General features: G+C 39.2%; 1 protein-coding gene across 1 annotated transcript in view; it reads right to left on the reverse strand.

The window, feature by feature from the left end:
- Nucleotides 1-22,403, reverse strand: part of SYNPR (synaptoporin) — a 332,629-nt gene extending 310,226 nt beyond the window's left edge. The window contains exons 1-2 of the mRNA XM_007984863.3: nt 22,124-22,403; nt 21,936-22,001 (exon numbers count right to left, since the gene is read on the reverse strand). Of these exons, the coding sequence (XP_007983054.1) occupies nt 21,936-22,001; nt 22,124-22,141 (84 nt within the window). The 5' untranslated portion in view covers nt 22,142-22,403. The remainder of the gene's footprint in view (nt 1-21,935; nt 22,002-22,123) is intronic.
- Nucleotides 22,404-23,056: the final 653 nt, after the last annotated feature.

The raw sequence follows: 23,056 nt of genomic DNA on the forward strand, positions 1-23,056 counted from the left end.
GGATAGAGTAGGGGAAAGAGCTAAGCAAGGATATTGTTTCAGATACAGGCTAGCTTCATCCTGATTTCACCAGTTATTCCAGAGTGTAAATTATACCAGAGTTGGTCCCACCCTGAGGCAAGGAAGCTAGGCTTTTGTATCCCAGTATTAGACTGTTACTAGCTATGGGCTACCCCTGGGGCAGGATATAAGCTTGGGGTGAGGTGGCTTCATTCAGCCAAAGGCAATTCTCTAAAGCAGGGACTACCTTTTGGTAGTCAACATTCACAACAGCTGTGGGAGGGAGAAAAGGCTATGTAGTAGCCTACTAAAAGGATCTGAGCAGGGGACCAACAAAGTCCCTCACAATTATTGTATCCTTAAAGCATATCTGAATGTTGGCACCAGGTTGGTGAATATCAACACTATGCTACATTCTTTTAAACAAAGTATGTGGCACTACCCTAGGATGAAGATGATAGATAGATAGATAGACAGACAGACAGATAGACAGACAGACAGAAGCAAAGTATCTTCTAGAATTCACACTCAGAACTCAGAATACAAGCAGTATTTGAAAAGGGGACGCTGAGTAATAAATTTTATAAAAAGTCAATTGCCAAAGTATAATTTGCAAGGTAGATCTGGAGGCAGGTCATACTCCCTCCTTCCCTCCTTCCCTATCTTTGCACCCTCACCAACTCCTCCGTGAAGAGCTCTTTTGAAACTGACAGGGAAACTTAGAACCATTATCAAAAACATATCCAAATCACTCTTGAGTACCGTAGTGAAAAACACATCCCAATTCTGTAATCAAGGACACTCATCATTTGCTGCTAATTTTAATACCAAGTACCTTTAATGATTAATGAATTCAACAATGCTAAGTTAAAAACATGGAAATGCTTCATCTTGCTGCACAGGAGATAGTCTAAAGATTAGTATCCCCAACATACAAATGACTGTCACCACCCACAGAGATACCCCATCTGTGCTAGGTTTTCAATTATTGTGAAACTACTATCATCACTCTCCTGTGAGTTTGTGATTCAGCATTGATTACAAACTGCCCTAGGACCACATTTCCTTACAAAATTTGCGTTTTCTCACACTTGAAAAAACTTAGTATCCATGATATTGGGTTAAAAATATCAATGAGACAGCTACCATTTTCTTTCTACCTATGGTCCCTTCCTGAAGAATCTGCCTTCCCCACAACATTGGCTAACCTCTGTGAGCTGTGTTTTTCTGCCTCTCTCCCTGTATCGGGCTGTAGGATCCTAGCTGAACCACATCATAGGTGAAGCTGAGGCAGCCATTTTTCCTCTTGAGAATCTGAGTCAAGAGAAACAGCGTTGGGCACTCAAGCCGTGAACTTAGAATCAGGCTTGAGACAGATACTGTCTTCCTTGAATACACAAAACAAAATGAAACAAAAATAGAAAATAAAAAACAAAAATTGTGTAAGACCTTCACAGTAAGAGTCAGAGAAACTGAGCAAAGACACAAAGAGTAGCAAAGAACAGATATAAAAAGGGCCTGGAATAATGATGCTAAAAAAACTCACTAATTTTTCAGCTCCCAGATCTTCTCTCCCTCTCCCTACCCTTATGAAGCCTAACTTAACTCCCTGCCTTTTGATAACTCCAATTCTTTCCAATATATGCTTTCTTTTCCTGAGTCGTTTTGAGCTGATTATTGCTTCTTGCAATCCCCGACATATTGAAGGGTCAAAATAGGTTTTTTTTTAATATAAGCTCAGACAAAGCAAGGTGGAGAATGCAGCAACTATTTGAGGAATATCTGTTGTCTATGTATGTCAGAGATAGGGAGGGAGTTCCTTCCCAAAGATTTATTCTCTACCTCTTTCTTAACAAGTTTTGTTGGAGGTCTTAATATGCCAACTAAAAATTACAATTCCCTGCTTCTTTTGCAAACAGGGGCAGCCAGGTGATACAATTGTAGCTAAGGTATGTTCTACACTGGTCCCAGAGTCCCCAACGAGATTAAGAGCCAGTTGCCAACATTTTAGATCAAGTACTCACTACTGCTTTACTTCCATTCCCTGTCTCACTTCTCCACCACCTTATCAGTGTTTCCTGGGATTACCTCCCAAATAAGGTACTTGAATCCTTATCTCAGAGTCTGCTTTTGGGAAATCCAAACTAAAACAGATGTTAACTTCCACCAGATCACTCTTGACCGATAGGGAATAGAAGTGGAAAACTTACTGTGTACCCTTTTGTCCCTAAGGCAGAGAATTCTGAGATCCATTGCCCAAGGCTGCTCAGGAGGCCCTGTGAGTTTCAGCTCACAGGGAACAACCTACTCCATCTGGGTTCTTGTATTGCTTATGTCTCCTTCCTTATGACATTTCTCTGGTTATTCATTTCTATTCCCTGGAATCATTTCCTAACAAATTACACTCATAGATACTTTTAACTTAGGTTTTGCTCTCAGGGAAATTCAAAGTAAGGTGATGGATAACTAGATCACTTGGCAATCTAGAAAATTTCATTTTGGAAGGAGAGATGAAGATGAAACCACCTTCGCAAGAATTATAACAGTGAGATAAGTCTAACCTAACTGACCCCATCTTGCTTCTAACCTCCAAGTTGCCCTTGCTCATTCCTGAGTGTAGGTCACACCAACAATTGGAGGAATTTAGTTTGTAGTTTAACTTTAAAACAAAGAACAAACTCCCTCCTAAAACTAATGATAGGCCACAAGATCAGAATTATGGGAGGGGCCTGAATTCTGCTAAAATGTAGGTGTCATTAAATGATAACCAGCCACAGTTTCCTAGCCTGCTTTCCTATAATTCCTTGCTAGTTGGGAGTCATACAGTCAGAGATCGCAAGGTCTGTCACTTTCCTAACATTACCAAATTGCTCCTATAGATAACATAACCTAAGATTGGTCTTTTGAGATGTTTTTCAGACTTTTGTATTCTGGCAACCAACTGACTCCACCTGGACCCATGGCTCATGACTCAACCAGTCCTGTGGCCCCCAGCCAGACACAGATTCAGCACATGAGGACCATTTGCCCCATGACTGCATCTCCAGCCAATCAGCAGCACCCATTCCCTAGCCCCCTGCCCGTCAAATTATTCATAAAAATCCTAGCCTTTGAGTGCTTGAGGAGGTACTTCTTAAAGGTCACTGTTAAAGTATTACCAGACTATCTCGCTAATTATAGAATAAATAAATGTCTCAGTGTGCTTTTCTGATAGCTAAATCTTGATGAAACTGTTTAATTTCTTTGTATCACATAACATTGCACAATCTTTGTGACTTTTAGTCTGCTTCCCAAATAAAAGCATATCATCATTAAAACATAACTATTGTTATGGGATATACTTCTGCTAACAAATTAGCACAAATTTTGACAACTGTCATTTTGCTTCCTATCAGAGATAAATAAAAAAGGTCATTTGTTTTATGTTTTTATTTTGATGTTTACAATTGATCTATAAATGCATAAAATTCATAAACATATGGAAATGCATAGAATGCATGAAAACATAAAGAACTGGTAAAATCTGGAAAATACAGGGTCTTATAAATTTCTAGAAGTTGCCTTGAAAAACTCACTGCCACCAATGTTGTGTGATGTGTTGAATAATAAATGTAAAAATGAATGTTTTAAATAACAGGGCTACTTCACAGTGAACATTTTCTAGCGCATAATAGCTAGTCCCTAATCTAAATTATTTGCTTAAGTTTAGCACATTCCCCTTAAAAACCAGATGAATGGGGCAATTCTCTACACTTTTGCTGTCCAATATGGTAACAACTAGCTATTTAATCTTATTATTAAAAATAAATAAAGTTAAAAACTAACTCCGTAGCTTGCTTGCTCCCTAGCTTGCTTAGTTACTAGCCTCATTTTAAGTAAAGTATAGCCATACATAGTGAGTGACTATGGTTTTGAACAGTGAGATACAGAATATTTCTATGATTGCACAATGTTCTATTAGACAGCCCTCTTTATAGATAAATATTTAGAGTCATTCCTCATTAGGATTCACTTATTGATTGATTATTTAAATTACAAACAACTAAACTGTACTTTTAAAGAGTAGAATTATTTGAGATTCCACTGGTTGACTGAGAAACTCAGTTCTTCTCAGTACATTATATGGTATCTGAAGCTGTATTACTAACTTACCTTTTGTTGCTAATATGAGCCACTGCCCCCATTTCCATTAAGCTTTGGGCCTAAGATATTCTCCCAATGTTTTTATGCTTCCTAGATGTTTATCTGAAGTCAGGCAAAGGAGACCTTTGGAGTCACTAATTCCATCATCTCAAAAACCAAGCTAAGGTTAATTTCCAAACACCAAATTTCTCATTCATCCACCAGATCAGGCTCCTGAGACCCTCCTGTGTAAGAATGGGGCCAGGTCCTTGAAGATGCAAACACAGTCCCTGGGGGAGGCAAGATGCTGTGGTGCAGAAGGAACAAACTGGAGACAGCGGGCCACGTCCAGAATTCAGCCACATTTTGTTTATTCTGGTAAAGGATGGGTCTCACAATGTTTGAAAAATAGAAAACATTTCTCATATTAAAACCTCACACTATTAGCACTAAAATCCTTGTTTCTTTTTTCTCAAGAAAAGTGGAAATATCTGGATGCACTGGGCTTATATTACCGCTGACCAACAGCTGGCCAGGGTGGAAGCAGCTACTCCTATAGGCAAAAACCCTTGTGCTGTACGCCACACTTCTTATCATTTGTGTTGCCTCACATGATGGCCCCATGCAGGTTTCCTCCTGCGTTACCTGCCTGGCTCCCAACAGGCCTGGTTTGCATTCTGGCCCCAACATTTACTGGCCAGATGGCCTTGTGCATGCTACCCAGATTCTTCAAAGGCAGGCTAACCAACCTGGGAGAGGAAACTGAATCTCTCCCAAAACAAATCAATAAAACAAAAGATTTACAAGCTCAAGGTGCTTTGTACTTTCATAAGTAGATGGGGGCAGGGTTAAGGAAGGCAGGGAAATTACTGATGGATAAAAACTGTGGGAAACATCTAATCTTATGGCTCTAAGTATTTCCCATCATTTGCCTAGGCAACTATGGTTTCCACTTATCTAAATAAAGTAAGATGAATTCAGATCAAATCAAGATCATTCTTTCATTTGTTGTTTTATCAAGTATATTTATTAAAAAAGAAGTTTTAAAAGTACTTGCTTTGAACTTCAGAGAAATTTCTCTCTGCCTGCTCATGACAGAATTTACCATCTGATTGAGACAGGTAATAAGCAGTTTCTGTGAAACCACCACCTTGGTTTATTTTGCCCTGCCAACTACTGGCTCTTGATACAGGAACTGAATCTCTGGGAGCGGTTCAGAATTTTTCTTCCTGTGTTACTGCTAGGTTAACCACAGATGGTCTTCTTTTGAAGCTCAGCAGACCCAGGATTAAATCTCAGCTCTGCTATTATAAACCATATACACCTAACCATTACTTGTTTTTCTAAGCCTCAGATTTCTTGCCTGAAAAGAGGGAAAATAATAATGCATACACTTTAATAGAGTTGTTAGAAATAAATGGCATAACATGTAGAAAATACTTAGCACAGGGCCTGGAGCTCATTAAATATACAATGAATGTTAACGACTGCTTTATCATTCATAGGGAGGCCAGCATAGCCCAAAATAGCAATATGTGAGGCAGAGGCTAAGTGAATCCATAATGCTATCTCAGTTAATTGCAAGTGTGGTCAGGAATATGATCTGAGAAAGAGAAGAAATACCCTTGACATCAGGCAGCTTCTGGATTTATTTTATTTTATTTTATTTTATTAATATGGTATTCTACAGTCTAAAAGTCAGATATGCCTCAAATTCCGCAGACGGTGTGAAAACACTGTATCTATTCTGCCTTTCTATCAAAAGAATTATTAAAGTTCTATGTGCCTCAAATCCATTTCCAAAGTAGGCATGTTATAAATTTGCATATATGTGTCTCAGTCACGTATACACATGAAGTGCAATTTCAGAAAAGTACGAACTGAATATGCACTAACATTTATGAGTATCACTTAAAGTAAAATAATAATGTTTCTTAGGATACATTAATTTAATAAATAATATAAATAAGACACAAAAATGGCAAACTTATAACATTGTTTAGCTTATAAAAGATTTATAACAACAGTAATTACTTTTGACATTCTAAAAATTACATCTATTTTTATATAATGAATTCAGAGAAAGAAAGTCTCAGTATTTGCCTCTCTGCCCAAGTTAGAGAACGACAATCTAAATAATTTCCAAACGGTGGAGTAGTACAATGACCTGGAAAGATTAAGGCAACAGCTTATGGAAAAGTCCACGTGAACAGCATCGTGAGTTTGGCAGCCTTGGCTATTGCTTTATGAATCCGTTCTGTTCATTAAAATATTTCCAAATGAAAATAAGAATATAAATAATTTTATCCAAAAATGTACAATCTCATTTCAAAATTAGAGCACAAAGTCAATCAAGATTTCACTTCAACTATCAAATTGTGAAAACATTTAACTGGTGATACCCAACCGATAACACCTCATTGGAGGGTAATTTGGTAATTCTTCTAAATACCTTAAAAACGTATAACCCTCTGAGCCAGCAATTCTACATCTAAGTTAACAACAATAGAGGCATAGTAATTATTTATCTTTAAAGAGGAATTCCTTGCAGGTTTTGAAAACAATATAATATACATTTGAAAACTACCTAAGTTAGGAATTAGTTAAATAATCTCCAGGAGAGGCATACAGTGTAATCATATACAGGCATTAAAATTACGGGAAAAAATATTTTATCTAGTGGCATAGTAAAAGAATTCACAATATATTAAGGAGAACAAAGCAGGTGACAAAACAGTGCCTCTTCTAGGAACCCATTTGTTATGGACTGAATTGGGTACTCCCAAGATTCACATGTTGAAGTCCTCACTGGTGGCCTTACTGTGAAAGAGGGCCATTGCAGATATGATTAGTTAAGATGAGGTCATATTAGAGTGGAGTGGGTCCCTAGTTCAATATGACTGGTGTCATAGAAAAAGGGAAACTTCAGGCACAGACACACACACACACACACACACACACACACACACACACACAGTATAACCATGTGAAGAAGAAAGCAGAGATCAGGACAACACTTCTATAAGCCAAGGAACACCAAATATTGCCAGCAAACCTCCAGAAGCTACAGAGAGGCATGAAACAAATTCTCCCTCAGGACCCTCAAAAGGAACCAACCTTGCTGGCACTTTAATCTCAGACTTCTAGTCTCCAGAACTGTGAGATAATACATTTGTGTTGTTTAAGCTACTTAGTTTGTAAGTCTGCAGCAAATTAATACATTATGTGGTTTGCCCTAGCAAACTAATACATCATTTTTGTAGACAAAAACGTCCATGAACATAAAAGATATCTAAAAGTAAATTTCAAAATATTAAGGTTATCTCTCAGTGGAGGAACACTGGGTAATTTTAATTTACTAATTTTTGCTTATTTTGTGATTGTTAATAAACATTTCACTTATGCATAGAATGGCTCTACATAGCATGTCCGAAAAAACCCTCCACCCCAAAGACAAATACTCTTATTATGTTTGGCAGCAAAGCAGACATGGGAGAGTCAAGAAGTCAGACAGATATGGTTTGAAACCCTGTCTTGGTCACTTACCACCTGTGTGACTTGAGTCAAGTGATCTTGACTCAAGTCATTACAAGATCTGAATGAAAGTATATAAAGCAAGTAGCACAAACATGGTACAGCCTGGCATGTAGCAAGAACTCATTAATGTATAGCCATTATGGTGAATTTCTACTATTGGGGGGCTTTCTTTTTTCTCTAAAATAAACAATTATGTTATTCCCTTCAGAAAACAGCTTCACAAATTCATGATCCCCTTGCCAAAGCCTACAGGCAGCCTGAGGCTACAGTGTGTCTGGGATGCTGATCTAGAACTTGACACTCTGGTCTAATCACTCGTTCCTTGCCAACCACACCTGACTAATTTTACTGTCCCACTCAAATTCATTCCAGTTAGCCAGAACTGCTCTTTATGACCTTCAGTACAAAGAACATATGTGCGCATGTGCGTGTGTGTGTGTGCATGTGTACGTTTAAGAGATAACATCTAGCGAAGCAGAAGACTCTTGTGAATTTTCCAATGCTTTCTTTCCAAACTTTTGCAGTAAAAGGATATTTGGAGGAAAAGAAGGAAAATAGCTTGTCTTAAATATTTCCTATGTGCCACTAATCTTTGCAAATGTTATTTAATGAACAATAATTATGCCTGCTGGTTATCATTATTTCTACACTTATAAATATGAAAGGCCCAAACAGGTTAAGTAATGTGTCCAAGGTCACATAGCGTGTAACTAATGCAGCTGACAGTCAAATCCAAGTATTTTTCTGTTACTAAATGAGAATATAGTGAATAAAAGCAGGCATTTTTTTAAAAGCTAGCACTACAGGATGACTATAGTAAATGACAATTTATTGTGTATTTTCAAATAGCTAGAACAGATTTTGAATGTTCCCAACACAAAAGAATGACAAATGTTTGAGGTGATGGATATGCTAATTACCATGATCTAAGCATTACACACTGTATACATGTGTTGAAATATCACATTGTATCCCCAAAGTATGTACAATTATTATGTGTCAATTAAAAAATTTTAAAGCACTAGCAATTTAAAATCATGCTTTGCATAATGATGTTTTGGTCAATGACCAACCACATATATGATGATGGTCCCATAAGATTATAACACTAAATTTTTACTGTACTTTTTCTATGTTTAGATGTTTAGATACATGAATACCATTGTGTTACAGCTGCCTACAGTATTCAGTACGGTCACATGTTGTACAGGTTTTTAGCCTAGGAGCAATAGGATGTACATGTAGCCTAGGTGTGTAGTAGGCTATCCCACTTAGGTTTGTGTAAGTGCACTCTATGATGTATGCACGATGATGAAATCACCTAATGACACATTTTTCTCTTAACCTATTCCCGTCATTAAGCAACATGTGTTTGTATACGCACGAGAGAGAGAGAGAGAAACTACAATATTTACACTTTAAATTTACCTACAGTTGCTGGTAAACATAGCCTTTTCCCACAGAATAGCTGGAGTGTAATGCCACTATCAGTTTCACACACATTCTTTTTTTTTTTCACCAATGAAGCACATGTCTTTAAAAATAAATTTCAAATTCATCTCCTGGGTGAATCGTGATCACATAATAATCATGCTTTGAACTGCTTCATAGATAGAATCTGTGAATCTGACAACAAAAGTTCTTACCTAAACTCTAGTTGATGATTATGATACAGAAAACATACCTCTCCCCTATCCTCACAAACCTCCAGCTGTAGATGGACATTAAAGGTAGCCCATCAGATATTTCTCATATGGGAAAGATTTCCCAGATATTTGAGCTTTAATTTTCTGGGTTTGAGGACAGTCAACCTGTATTGAGCCCTCTCCAATAAAGTGAAGGGGAACTTTCAAACACGTAAGCTCATTTGATTTCACAGCTCTGTGTTACAGTTGTTTATTCCCATTGTATAGTTCAAGAAATTGAGAGGCAGAAAGATAAAGACATTTACCCAAGGTTTCTCAGCCATTAATTTATTTGTATCATTAAAACACCTTTGATATAGGTAAAATCCCTGAGCAACTTGAGGTTCAATGATGTTGACCTGCCCATGGACATACACAAAGTTTGTGGATGAGACTTAGCTTGCATGGCTTCAAATCCAGTGCATTCTGAATCACAATCATAATCTCTATTCATCCAGCTACCCCCTTTTCCCATTGAAATGTCTCTCAGGATCTCTATTCTTCACTCAGATTATGGGTTTGTGCTCAGTAATTTTCTAATATCTCCCTGCCAATCTAACTCTCCAATCTTCTGAAGTCTCAACTGGAAAGATCCTGAAAAGTGTGCCAACTGTCCATCAGGTGTAAGGTGAAGCCAGTGCATAAAAGGCCAGCCAGAAAATCTCAGAGTAGACCAGATGGATGTGTAAGAACTTCCTGTTAAAGCACACAAATGCTTCCAAATAACAGATCCAAAGAATGACGACTCACACACACACACAATGGACAAAGTTCATTTACTTTTCCATCATCCATGATGGAAGCTGCCTGACTTGAATAATTTACCAGACATCCAAAAGGAATTTAAGTGTTCATAATCTTACTAAATATCCATATCCTTCCTGAATTCTACAGATACTTTTCTTTGTATCTGCATGTTTCAACAACATATTTCTGAATTTGAGTTTTTTCTACAACGGATTAGTGAATAAAGATTGTTAAAAAAAAAAAAAAAAAGATACACAAGGTCAGTAAAATTTCCTCAAGGAGTGGGAATGTTTTCGAGAAATAAAAAGATCACTAAGAAGGTATGAATGTCCTTAGTCATGAGGGCATTTAAGCTTTGCTTTGTCTGTTGGTAGCATGAGATAGCATAAAGGGAACTGAGTTAAGAGTTAGAAGACATGACTTTAAGAAGAAATTATGTATATCGTCCCTGCTGTTTTCAGGGGGAAATCATTTAGCTCCAAGACCTGGGAGTAATAAGTGATTACTATTAATGGAAGATAATGCAGAAAAATAGCTAAGAGCATGGAGTCTGGCATCCAATTGCCTGGGTTCAAATCCTGGCTCTCTTACATACTAGCTGTATGACTTTAGGCAAGTAGTGGGATCTCTCCAGGCCTTAATTTTCTCATATGCAAAAAGGAGTTTTTTATTAGTCTTTTGTAAAGTAACATGATATACGAAAAACATGTGCATAGCAGTTAATAAAGCACTTTATATATTATTTTAAACATTATTGTGTTTACTTTATGATCATCTCATGCTATAGTTTGGATGTTTGTCTCCTCCAAATCTCAAGTTGAAATTTGATCCCCAGTTTTTGAGGTGGGGCCCAATAGGAGGTGTTTGAGTCACGGGGGCAGAACCCTCCAGAATAAATTAATGCCCTCCCTAGGGGAGGGGTGTGTGAGTGAATTCTCTATTAGTTCCTGTGAGAGCTGGCTATTAAAAAGAAACAGGCCCCTTCTCCCCACCTTTTGCTTCCTTTCTCACCATGTGATCTCTGCACACACCAGCTCCTCTCTACCTTCTGCCGTGAGTGGAAGCAGCCTGAGGCCTTCACCAGAAGTGGATAGTGACACCAGCTTTCTTGTACAGCCTGCAGAGCCATGAACCAAATAAACCCAGTTTCTTTGTAAATTATTCAGCCTCATGTATTCCTCTACAGCAACACAAAGCAGACTAAGACATCTCACAATCAACATTCTTCCAATGGAGAAATAATGGGAACAAAAAACATCATAACAATGATATAGTGAAACCCTTTATGTTTATTCCAGTGTTAGAAAGTTTAGGAATGCTTAATTGTGTTTGTAGATACATCATGAACTTCAACAACCTCTTCCTCAGTTACAGTTAAAGAATCTTGGTATAGACCAGACACTGCTGGAGGTTTTACTAATATTATCTTACTTAACCATCATAACACCAAAAAGACATGACTGTTATGGTCCTCATTTGATAGTTGTGGACCTGAGGGTGAGCATAATTATGCAATCTGCTCCGTGTTCCATGGCTGAAAAGAAGAGCAAAAATTTCGGCATCAAACTGACCCCAAAATTCATGCTTCTTCAACCTCCACACTGCCTTCTACATTTTTCCAGTGGTATTTGCTCATCAACAAATTCCTCCTTCCCCCTACCTCAAAGAAACAGCACCTACCACACAAGGCAATCCAGTGACTCTTCCGGGAGCAGTTTTCTGCTACATTAGTAAACACATACACATAAGAAATGAATGTAATAATTAATGTAGTCTTCTAACATCAAGGGCCAGAGCTGAATTTACCAACAAATATGTGAATAAAAATGAAGTATATGTGGGTTTGAGGATTTACATTTTTATTCACAAATCGTCTTAGGCAAAACCTAATCATTTCTTTAAAAAGAGGTTTTCAACAAATGGACAAGATCGCACAAGCTAGTGGAGGCCCATGTGCTGAAGAGCCAAAGGTGTACCTCTTTGGATAATATTATCAGTGTGGATCCACTCAGCTATCCCCTAATCAGAGAGCATTCCAAGAATACTGATGCCAACATCTCGAAGGTATAACATCTTGAGAAAATTACCAGTGCTACTTCAATAAAGAAGTACTGGTTTAAAAATCATCTACTTTTAAACCAGATATGTACACTTCTCACTGGGTCTGTCCTGTTATGACTTAAAGGATCATCACGATCACTGCTTCAGCTGAAAGAACAGGCAAAAGGCAATGTTTTGAATATCATGACCCTTTTTATTCAGGCCATAAGTGGCAGGATAGCAGTGGGCATTTGACCTATGGCAACCAATTTGTAGACTGGCTATTGACTTGTGATATTGCCTGGGGTTGACAGTTGTGTCAGAACTAAAACAATTTTTTTGTTAGTTGAACCAATCATATTCTTTCTGTTAGGACATTACCTAAGAACAATGAAGAGAATAAATGGGAAACCGAAAGGGAACACAGAGAGAGGGCAGGGAGGATAGTGACAAAGACATAATAATAGTGGCACCTTTGCTAAGGCATTCTTGCTGCTCATTGACTTGAATCCAAAATATGAGACCTGAGCCTGTTTCAGTCCTTGAACTTTTATTTCTATAAAAGTTCTCCACCATTTTCATGCAGTGGGTATCCCTATAATAGCCCTGTTTCCTTGACAGTAGTGCCTATGGGACTTACTCTCCTCCATAACCAAGCTAAACAATTGTTTCCAGGGAAAGCTTCACAATTCCACTTCATAATGAAGACGATTAAGAGAAATTTACATCTCATCCAATGTGTTACCAACAATTCATTTACTTATTCTTTGTTCCCTTCCTTCCCTCCTCCTTCTCTCATTTTCTTAACCAATACTTACTAAGCACCTACTGCCTAGATGTTTTGGTGGAGTTTGCGAATGTCCCTGAAGTTGGTCTTACTGTGTGTTAAGCACTGTGTTAGAAACATAAAATGCGCTGATGAGCAGGACAAACAAGATCCCTGCTCTCACATTGCATTTACTCTGGTTGAGTAGCTAGAATGAAAAGTCATTAAAAAGTGTGGTCTGGGAGCCATCAGAAGGCTGACCTTATCTAGTAGACCTCCCTAGACAGTGATATCCACATTGACACTGAAGGGAGAAGAGGAATTCATCAACTAAAAAGCATTGAGCAAAAAGGAGAGGGAGCATTCTGGGCAGTGGAAGTGGCATGCACAAAAGTTCATGAGAACAGCAAGAAACCATCATCAGGCCCCCAAAACATCAAGAAATGTGAAATGTGTACAGAGCAAGAAAATTGTCTCTTGGTATGAGAGTTAAAAGGGTGAGGATGGACCACATTCCCCTATCCTAAGGAACTTTCCCCAGTAAAGGTTGGATGATTCACTACATTCAACTGGCGGCATAATTCTTTCTTGCAGGCTTCAAAGAGACCAAAGAGACTGGCATGGAAGATAGAGTGTGGTAAGTGGTTGGAAAGACAGTACCTCAGGGAACAGAGATCAAGTTCTTACACCTCACATCTCACCCTGTGCTCTATCCAGTAACTATACTATGCTGCCCAGAGTCATTTAGGTTGGAAGAAGGTATTTCTTTATCATCACCATCATCATGGTCACAATTATCATTTACTTTAGAAGGATACTTAATAGTTTGCTAAACACTTTTTCGTGCTTGATCTCACTTAAAATTTTCAACACTATAGGCAGGAGATATTGTCCCCAGTTTTCAGGTTAAGAAACTGAGGTCTTTAAAGGAGCCTAAGCTAATACATTGAACAGGAATAATAACAAATACAACGAAAGTCAAATACATCCCCACAGAAGATGAAGACTCAAAGGAAGACCATGGTTCTGTGCACATACTCCTTAGAGATTTTCTCCTTTTCTTCTACTAGCACATGACTGTTTTTCTTCTGTCCCCATACCTCAGTCAGTGAGACATGTGGGTCCTCCGGGAAACAGAGAACTAAGGATCATGTTTCTACTTCAGCATAACTCTAGGGTTTTCTCCATGTTTCTATGGGGGAACTCCCAAGGGCCTGGAGCACCTGCGCATTACAATGTGGTTAGTAAGTGCCTTTATCTGACCCTATAAGGACCCTTAGCTACATCCTGGAGAATTCAGTTGGGTCCACTGTGTCTCTTTCAAATGTAGGAAATTGTCTATGGATTGTTATTTGAGAAAGACCAGGAAAAGTATCTCTCCATACCTCAAGGATAAACCCTTGAAGGCCAAGTGCTTGCAATTCTTCCAATAGACCTTCTCCTTTAGGTTCAACACTGGCCTTGCTGGAATTTTCTTTGAAATGTGAATATTCCAAGGAGCAAGTGCCTGAAGAGACATTCATGCTATGGTAAAAATAGTCTTGCCAGTATGAGGGCCCTCCACAGTGGAGGATAGAGATAGAGGGGCTAAAAAGAGGTATGAGTAAGTTCGAATTCAAATTTCTACCTCAGAGTTTTGCCAAGACTTTAACTTGCAAAAAGTTATCTGTGATGTCCTAAATTATCCTTTGATGAATTTCTACTTTCTCCCTTTTTATCACCGTCATAACCACTGGCATCGTTATCATCACCTTCATAATCATTTACTGAGCACTTATCACAGTGTAGGTACTATGCAAGGCACCTTACTTGGATAGATCATTTAATCATGATAGCAACACTTTGAAGTAGGAACTATTATTAGCCCTGTCTTACAGATGAGGAAAATGAAGCCTAGTATATTTAACTTGCCCAAGGTAACGAAGCTAGTAAAAAATAAAATCTGAATTCAAATCCACAAGAAGCATTCCTAACCCTTTTCTCTTTTTTTCTGTACTTGTGAGGCCAAATACCAATTGTCTTAATACACTCAGGAAAGCATTAAGAGATGAATCCATCAGCACACTGGGGAGCTGCTTATTTGTTGTGCACTTATTGATTCGTACTCCAATTGCACATGATTTTTGTCACCTATTGAGAGGCTAGAAGGTTGTAATTAAACCCACATTAATATAGCTTTAAATTACATCAAACCGTCAATGGTGGATTGCTGCTCACAATTTAAATAAATTTTATGTAAGAATTCCCTGTCTTGTTTATACATAAGAAGAAAATGAGTTCTCTGACTTATGCACACATTTTTTTTTTTTTAACAAAAGAAGAAAAGAAGATAAAAATGAGATTAAATTATTGGCTTTATAATCGAAGTCTTTTTCTACATATTTAAAATGAAAAGCACTGGTTTTTAATTGGAATCTACTCTACCTTGGTTAATTAATAACTAACAGAAAATAAAGCCAAATATAAAAGACAATTGATGTCTGTTGAATTCATCTCTAAATACAAATGTTCCTTGGCATTTTCAGAAAAGACCTCAAATATATAAGTTGATGACTGAGATAAACACTGTAAAATAGGATAACATCTGTTTTTTAAAGCTTCTTTGAGGATCAAGGGTAAGATATGGCAAGTGCTTACCACATTGGAAGAAGCAGAAGAATGTAGCATTTAAGAGAATGAAGTTGGGAGTGAGGCTGCTCAAATCTTGGCTTTGCCATTTCCTACAATTTTTGTCCCTGATGAATTGGTTAACATCTTTGAGCCTCCTGGTGGAATGGGAATGTTAAAGTTACACAGCTTCAACACAATGATGTAAGAAAACCACAGTAATGTAGTCCCCCATATGATGCCTGCATGACAAAGGCAGCTATTATTACTTCTCTCATTAGGAGTTTAAAACGGTGGCTATTATAAAATTGTATTTATTATATGTTATGATGACACATTTCACTTTGTTGTTATCAATAGCATAAATTATAAATGTTATTAATATTAAGAAAGCAGTATGATATTTACTTGAAAAACATGGCTTAGAATTAAATTCAGGAATGATGACTATATAAAAGCTAGTGTCTCCATTTAAATCAGGTAGACCTATACCTCACACATATCAGACATGCTGCATCCTTGGATTCACTGGCCTCCTTCGTTAGGCAGGGAGGTAGACTGGAAAGGGCGAATGGTGATATGAAACCCAGGGTTACAACAGAAATGGTATTGCAAAATTAGGGATAAATGTCAAAAATAACGATTAGAAGAATTAGGCAAATTGAGTCAGCAGTTTATTCCATAGGCACAGAATCTAGGGCTGCAGCATTGTGTTGGAGAACTATGCAAGCCACACAAATAATGTTTTGAGGAGTTTCAGTCCTTCTGATGACCTTAAGTCTGCACCAATGTGGTCCTAAACAATATGGATGTGTGGATTCCTCCACTTTTCATTTTACATAAATCCACAGGTACAAATTCAGTGCACTGTATATAGTAAAGAAAGAACGTACTAACATAATTTTTTAAAAAGGAAAGGGAAAAAGGAGACCAAAGGTCAACTGGCAAAATACTAAAGTAGCAAAATAAGAATTACCTGTGGGCCGGGCGCGGTGGCTCACGCCTGTAATCCCAGCACTTTGGGAGGCCAAGGTGGGCGGATCACGAGGTCAGGAGATCAAGACCATCCTGGCTAACACGGTGAAACCCTGTCTCTACTAAAAATACAAAAAATTAGCCGGGCGTGGTGGTGGGCGCCAGTAGTCCCAGCTACTTGGGAGGCTGAGGCAGGAGAATGGCGTGAACCTGGGAGGCGGAGCTTGCAGTGAGCCGAGATTGCACCACTGCACTCCAGCCTGGGCGACAGAGGGAGACTCCATCTCAAAAAAAAAAAAAAAAAAAAAAAAAAAAAGAATTATCTGTGGAAAGACTATACCAACGTAGTTTTTCAGAGTAGTCTGAAAATGGGGCAAGTTTAATAAGTTTAATATACATATTTTGCCATTTCCAAATGATAGTTTAAGAAGTTTGTTGGACCTGTTTTATCACTACACTCTAGCCTGGGTGACAGAGTGAGGCTCCGTCTCAAAAAAAAAAAAAAAAAAAAAAAAAAAGAATTATCTGTGGAAGACAGGACTATACCAAGTTAGTTTTTCAGAGTGGTCTGAAAATGGGGTAAGTTTAATATATATTTTGCCATTTCCAAATGATAGCTTAAGAGATTTTCTGGACCTATTTTATCATCAGGGAATAAATGAAAAAGACTACTAGAGTCAGGGCTATGTCCCAACTTTTCCGTTTTGACCTAAAAGATAGTGAAAAGTACCCTGACCTCGTTTAAGTAGAGATTAAGGATATGGGAGTTTTGCCTGCAAGTCTTTGAAAGTGGCTAAAGCTTTCCCCTCAAGGTTTGACTTTTATATGTTATTAAGACTTTAAATCTACTGTATCCGTGAACCCTTCCTAAGGAAAGAACACGTAAATAAAGTGGATTTTTTCCCCAGGCTATAAAATCCAAAAGTAGAAGATGACTTTAAAGGTAATACCAGTTCATGTGGGTAATCCATAGAAAATAATGTAAAATATGAGCAATTTTAAAGAATTTCTGGTGTGTGTGCACAACTGTAGACAGGTGATATGCCCACAATTCTTCCTGAATACCACAGTTTACCATCAGCCTCTCCCATTCTCTACCTACTGCATCTCAAATTACACCCTTCTGAAAAAATCAATTTTAACAGTTCAGTGCTTTATATCTACACTTCCCTCTGTGTTCATACAAATTACACACATGCACACTCACATACAAAACTGTATTTTTTATTTGTGCAAATATGGGACTCTATATATTATTTGAAATATGATTGAATAAATTATCTACATGTTTATTAAAAGGATAAATATTGGTTTTTCCATTTAGCAATTTTATCAAATACAAATAATAAAACTTACGTTTTGTCACTTAAGAATTTTATCAAATGCAGTGATATATTTACCTGCAGGTCAATGCATATTAATTGAATTCATTTTTTTTTTTTTTGAGACAATGTCTCACTTTGTCATCCAGGATGACGTGCAGTGAAAGGACCACAGTTCACTGTAGCCTTGACCTCATGGGCTCAAGCGATCCTCCCACCTCAGTTTCAAAAGTAGCTGGGACTATAGGCATGCACCACAGTGCCTAATGTTTTAAATTTCTTTTCCTTTTTTACAATCTCACATTATATTTATTTGATCATAATGTGGACAAGAAAAATGTATTCCTATTCTTTTTGATACTAACAGTTTTACAGAATTTGTTTGCAGTTTCTGTCAAATAACACATAGCATATCTTTTTGATATAGAATCTCATACCCATTTAGATCCAGTACGTTCATTAGAATAATATAGTCTTCTGATTTTAAAAGCAATGATTGCTTATAGAAAAATGATATGCATCAGACATTTAGTCAGAAAAAGAAACATGAGAACATGTCTTTTATGTTTGATATCACTTAACTTACAGGATGATGTGAAAATAGTTTGTTTATAATTTTAACAAAACGAAAAGTCACTTCAACTAATGAAAAAAATCAAACACTGAAGAATCAAATACCTGCTGACTAAGCTGATATTCCTGTCAAAAGAAATGTCTTCTGTTGCACTAAATAGTAGAATTAGAAATGCACTATATATTAAGGCTTATTTTAATTAATATGTTCTAGAATTGCACAGTTTCCCTATGTTGACTAAGCTGGTCTTGAACTCCTAGGCTCAAGTAATCCTCCCATCTCAGCCTCCCAAAGAGCTGAGATTATAGGCATGAGCTACCACGCCTGGCTAATTCATTCTTTTTAATGGCAATATAATATTTCATAACATGATGAATCGTACTTTAATTATTTTCTTATAATGGACTTACTAGTTATTTCCAGTTCTTTTCACTACAGATGATGTTGCAAAAAATATTCTTAAGAATATTGCTATTATCTGAATGTTTACACCTCCCCCCAAGTTCACATGTTGAAATATAGTTCCCAAAGTGATGGTCTTAGGAGGTGGGGCCCTTGGGAGATGATTAGCTCATAAATGTGGAGCCCTTGTGAATGGGATTAGTGTTCTTATAAGAGACGGATGAGAACAGAGTTCTTCCCTTCTGCTATGAGAAGATACAGCAAGAAGGCTCCATCTGTGAACCAGAAAGTATGCCCTCACTAAAGAGTGAATCTGATGGCACCTTGATCTTAGACTTTCCAGTATTCAGAACTACAAGAAATAAATTTCTGTTGTGTATAAGCTATCCAGTTTATGGTGTTTTGTTATAGCAACCCCCAAAACTAAGACATATATATCTTTATGTGCATGTTTATTTCTATAGCATGTATAAGCTATCCAGTTTATGGTGTTTTGTTATAGCAACCCCCAAAACTAAGACACATATATCTTTACATGCATGTTTATTTCTACAGCATGGGGAAATTGTAGCTTAAATACACTGTCAAGTTTAAAGCTGCTGTCTATTGCTTTGTAAAACTTTCACAGAAACAGGATAAACTGGGATATTTTAAGTGCTCCGTCATTACCGGTTTACAATTTTTGCTGATTACTTGCTGTTTAACGAAGCACTATGAAAGGAACCAGTGAGGGAAACAGAGACAAACAGAAGAAATGTTCTGCCATCTATAAGAAATCACATTTCCTCTCATTGTCAGTATCTCCCATAGAAAAAGATACCTCAGAGTGACTCCTCCAGCCATTATGTGCACACAGAATATACGTTCTCTCTCTGTTCACTACTAGCTTTTTCAGCAACTAGTACTCTCTCTCTCCTCATGTCTCTGGCTCAGCTCTTTTAAAACGTAGATCAACCAACTAACTTATCTGACTTGTAAATTTTGCTTTGTCCATTATTCATGTTCTCTTCCACAAATGAGAGTCTAATTACTGAGGTACAAGCAAAAAGCACTTCCTCCTTGGAGCCTTAGAATCCTAGAAGATAGAGGGGAAGGACTGCAAATAATTTAAATGTAAACTTAGTAACCTTTATTCTATTTCACTCTTTCTCTCTCATACACATCTCCTGCACACACACACACACACACACCTCCTCCAAGGAGGGGGGAACTATAAAACAGTATTTTGTAGTGTGATAAATTCTTATGAATGAATAAAAATCTAGTAAAGAATGAGGTGAATCATTCAGTTTGGGATAGAGGAAAGAGGAAGGAATAAATACGAGAAAAGGCTTCATTGAGGAGGTAACATTTAGTTGAGGTAAAAGACAAACTTTTTTTTTTAGGCTTGGAAGGTGAGGACATTCCATACAGTGTGAATAGAAATAGCCAGGGCACTGAGGTAAAAGGGGCTTTTGAGTTTTGGAGGGATCTGGTATAGCTTAGAGTGGTGGTTCGCCAATTATAATGTGGATAAGAGTTATACACGGAGCTCATTTAAAATGCAGATTCATGGGCACCCATCTTCCCAATATTTTGATTTGGTGTCCAGAAATCTGTAATTTGAACAAGTTCATCCAGGTAACAAACACCTTTTTATATACCAGTAGAGACTGTGTGGGGAGCAATGGCACAAAATCATGTTGCCACAGTAATGGAGTGAACACGAACTAGTATTTCAGATAGGTGAGAGTGTGAGACAATAAGAGATTATGTCAGAAAATGATGTCAGGTCTTTGAACTGGGTTTTGAGAGATAATAACTTGACAATGAAGCTATTATTTTCTTCCCTAAAAGCCACTACTTCACAGGAAATATTTATTGAATGACTGAATGAATGAATGTGGGCAGAATTCTGAGAAAGCAAACTGAAAGTTTCCAGAACTGTGAGGATTGCTTGCTTATCTAACTTGACTGTAAGGCAAACAGTTTGAGAATAGCCAGCTCTGAACCACTAAATCAAGCCTTCCAAAAGCTGTCTTGGTGTATGTAAAATTGATAGACGCATGCATTTTCATTCAAGTCTACAAACAAGGTAAATGTATTTATCTTGTAGATCATCCTTGTAAACAATCATCACAGTTATGTAGCCACTGCCAGATACAAGCCCTTAGAGCTAAGATCTGGGAACACAGAACAGGCTCTTACATAATTTCCCAGCTAGTCAGTGTTAGGGCCTGTGATTAATGCTACATGACAGGCTTTGAACTTTCTATTCAGATAGGTTTGCTTGCCTTTTGGAGCTCCTAGCAAGACGAAAAGTGTGACCTGCAGATTTCACTCTGAATAACCGTCATCCAGCCAACAACACTGACATGACTCTGTGGCCCTGTGGGTAACCGTTGCTGTGCCTTACTCCTCTGCTCATACACAAATTGCAATAGGAGCGTCAGGGTGGTTTCACAGAAGCGGAATACAACTTCCTGAAGCCCAGTAGCTGAAGAAAGCCATGGCAAACAGGCTGGTGGGCTCTTCTGGGTGTAATCAGAAAAGCCCTAGAGGAGTGGCCAGAGAAAAGAAACTATAGTAGGGAAGAAAGGAGTTCTGCTCTCTACCCGCCGCCGTCTATAACAGTCTGTAATAGCTTCGCAGCATCTTTCCCTCCCTGGAGCTCCCGCGGAGCAGTTGAACACGCGCTTCCAGCATCCCAGTCCCGCCAAGGAGCTGTCCCAGTTCTGACCAACTTTCTGAGCTTGGCCAAGTCTTCCCGGCTCCTCCGCTCAGCTATGGGTCCCTCCACCCATCCCCTCATCCCCGCGAAGGTCCAGGTGAGGGGCCAGAGCCCAGCGGCAGCTCCTCCAAGCGTCCCCCTCCCCCATCTCCCAAGGGGGAGGTTTCTTTCCACAGTCCCTGCTCGTCTGCAAGCGGTGAGGTGAGACGACACTTGTCTAAGCGCCTGCAAAAATGCGTCCACACTCCCGCCTCCAAGCAGAGTGCCTCAATCTTGTCCCCACCACCTTGGAACGGCACCTTAGGAGGGGGCAGGATAGAAATCTCCGGCTTGAGGGTTGAATCTCCGGCTTGGAGCAGAACGGAGCAGGGAGCACCCCATGCCACCTCTCCTCACCTGATGGCTCGCTGCCTGGCGCCCCTCCCTGTACACACACACTGCTACTCACCAATTCCAGGGCTCGCAGGAAGGCAAGGGGCTCCTTCAGCACCCGGAAGGTGCCCGCAGAGGCCAGCTTTGGGGGAACGAGGCGAGAGAGAGAAAGCAAAGCGTGAGGAAGGGGCTGGGGGTGCCTCTCCCAAGCCCCCGCCCCCCCGCCCCGCTCCCAGCCAGCCGCCCTGCCCAGTTCTGTCTCACCTGACTCACAGGGTCCATAGCTCGCCCTCGCTCGCTCTTCTCATCCACCAGTTCTTTTTAAAAAGGAAGTTCGCTTGGCACCACCGTCCTCAGGGCCAGAAGCCCCTTCGGGAGCAGTCAGAGGAGCGACACCTTGGAGCAGCCCGGCGAGGGCAGGGGGCCTCGGGGAGCCCACTCGCTAACGCTGGGCTCTGCGCTCCGGGAACCCAGAGCGTCGGGGAGGCGAGGCGAGGCGAGTCAGCGAGGGGTGGGCAGGGAAGAGCTGGGGCAGGGTAGAGACAACAGGGGAGGGGGAAACCCATGCAGCCAGGAGAAGGCTGTCATTGGCCAGCCGCGCTCCAGAGGGGAGGGCGAGGAGGTGGGCGAGGCAGGGCCCACAGGCATTGGTGCAGACTCAGCCGTGAGCCCGGTGCCCTCTGGCTCCGGGGAAACTTTAGGTCTGTTGGTTTGGGAAAGCGGGCTTGGCACGGTCAGCAAGACGGCTGTCCACCTGAAGAAGGGGTTTCCAGGTAGGAGGAAACACCCACACCTTACATGGGACATCTGTGTGAGTTCTGATGACTTCCGAACAGCAAAATAATAATAATGATAAATACCTAAAAATAAAAAATAACTATTTGTTGACTCTTTCATTCCTTCGAGCCTTTATAGATCCTTCCTGTGAGCAGGCAGCGCTTAGGTGCTGGAGAACATCAAAAAAACAGGATAAGCATTGCCACTTCCTCCAGGGGAAGCAGAAGGGGAAGCAAAACTTGCAATGTGGTCTGGACAGTGATGCAGAGCAGAGCACAGGGGCCATGGGCACAGGGCAGGGGATCCATCTTGGCCTGTGAATGTCAGGGCAGAGGACCAGGACAGAGAAAACTGCCTAGAGAGAAGAGATGGAAACAAATTAATCTTGAATGTGGGACCATGTGCCAGTGGAAAACAGAT

The sequence above is a fragment of the Chlorocebus sabaeus genome, chromosome 22 (genome assembly GCF_047675955.1).
Source record: "Chlorocebus sabaeus isolate Y175 chromosome 22, mChlSab1.0.hap1, whole genome shotgun sequence".
NCBI lineage: Eukaryota > Metazoa > Chordata > Mammalia > Primates > Cercopithecidae > Chlorocebus > Chlorocebus sabaeus.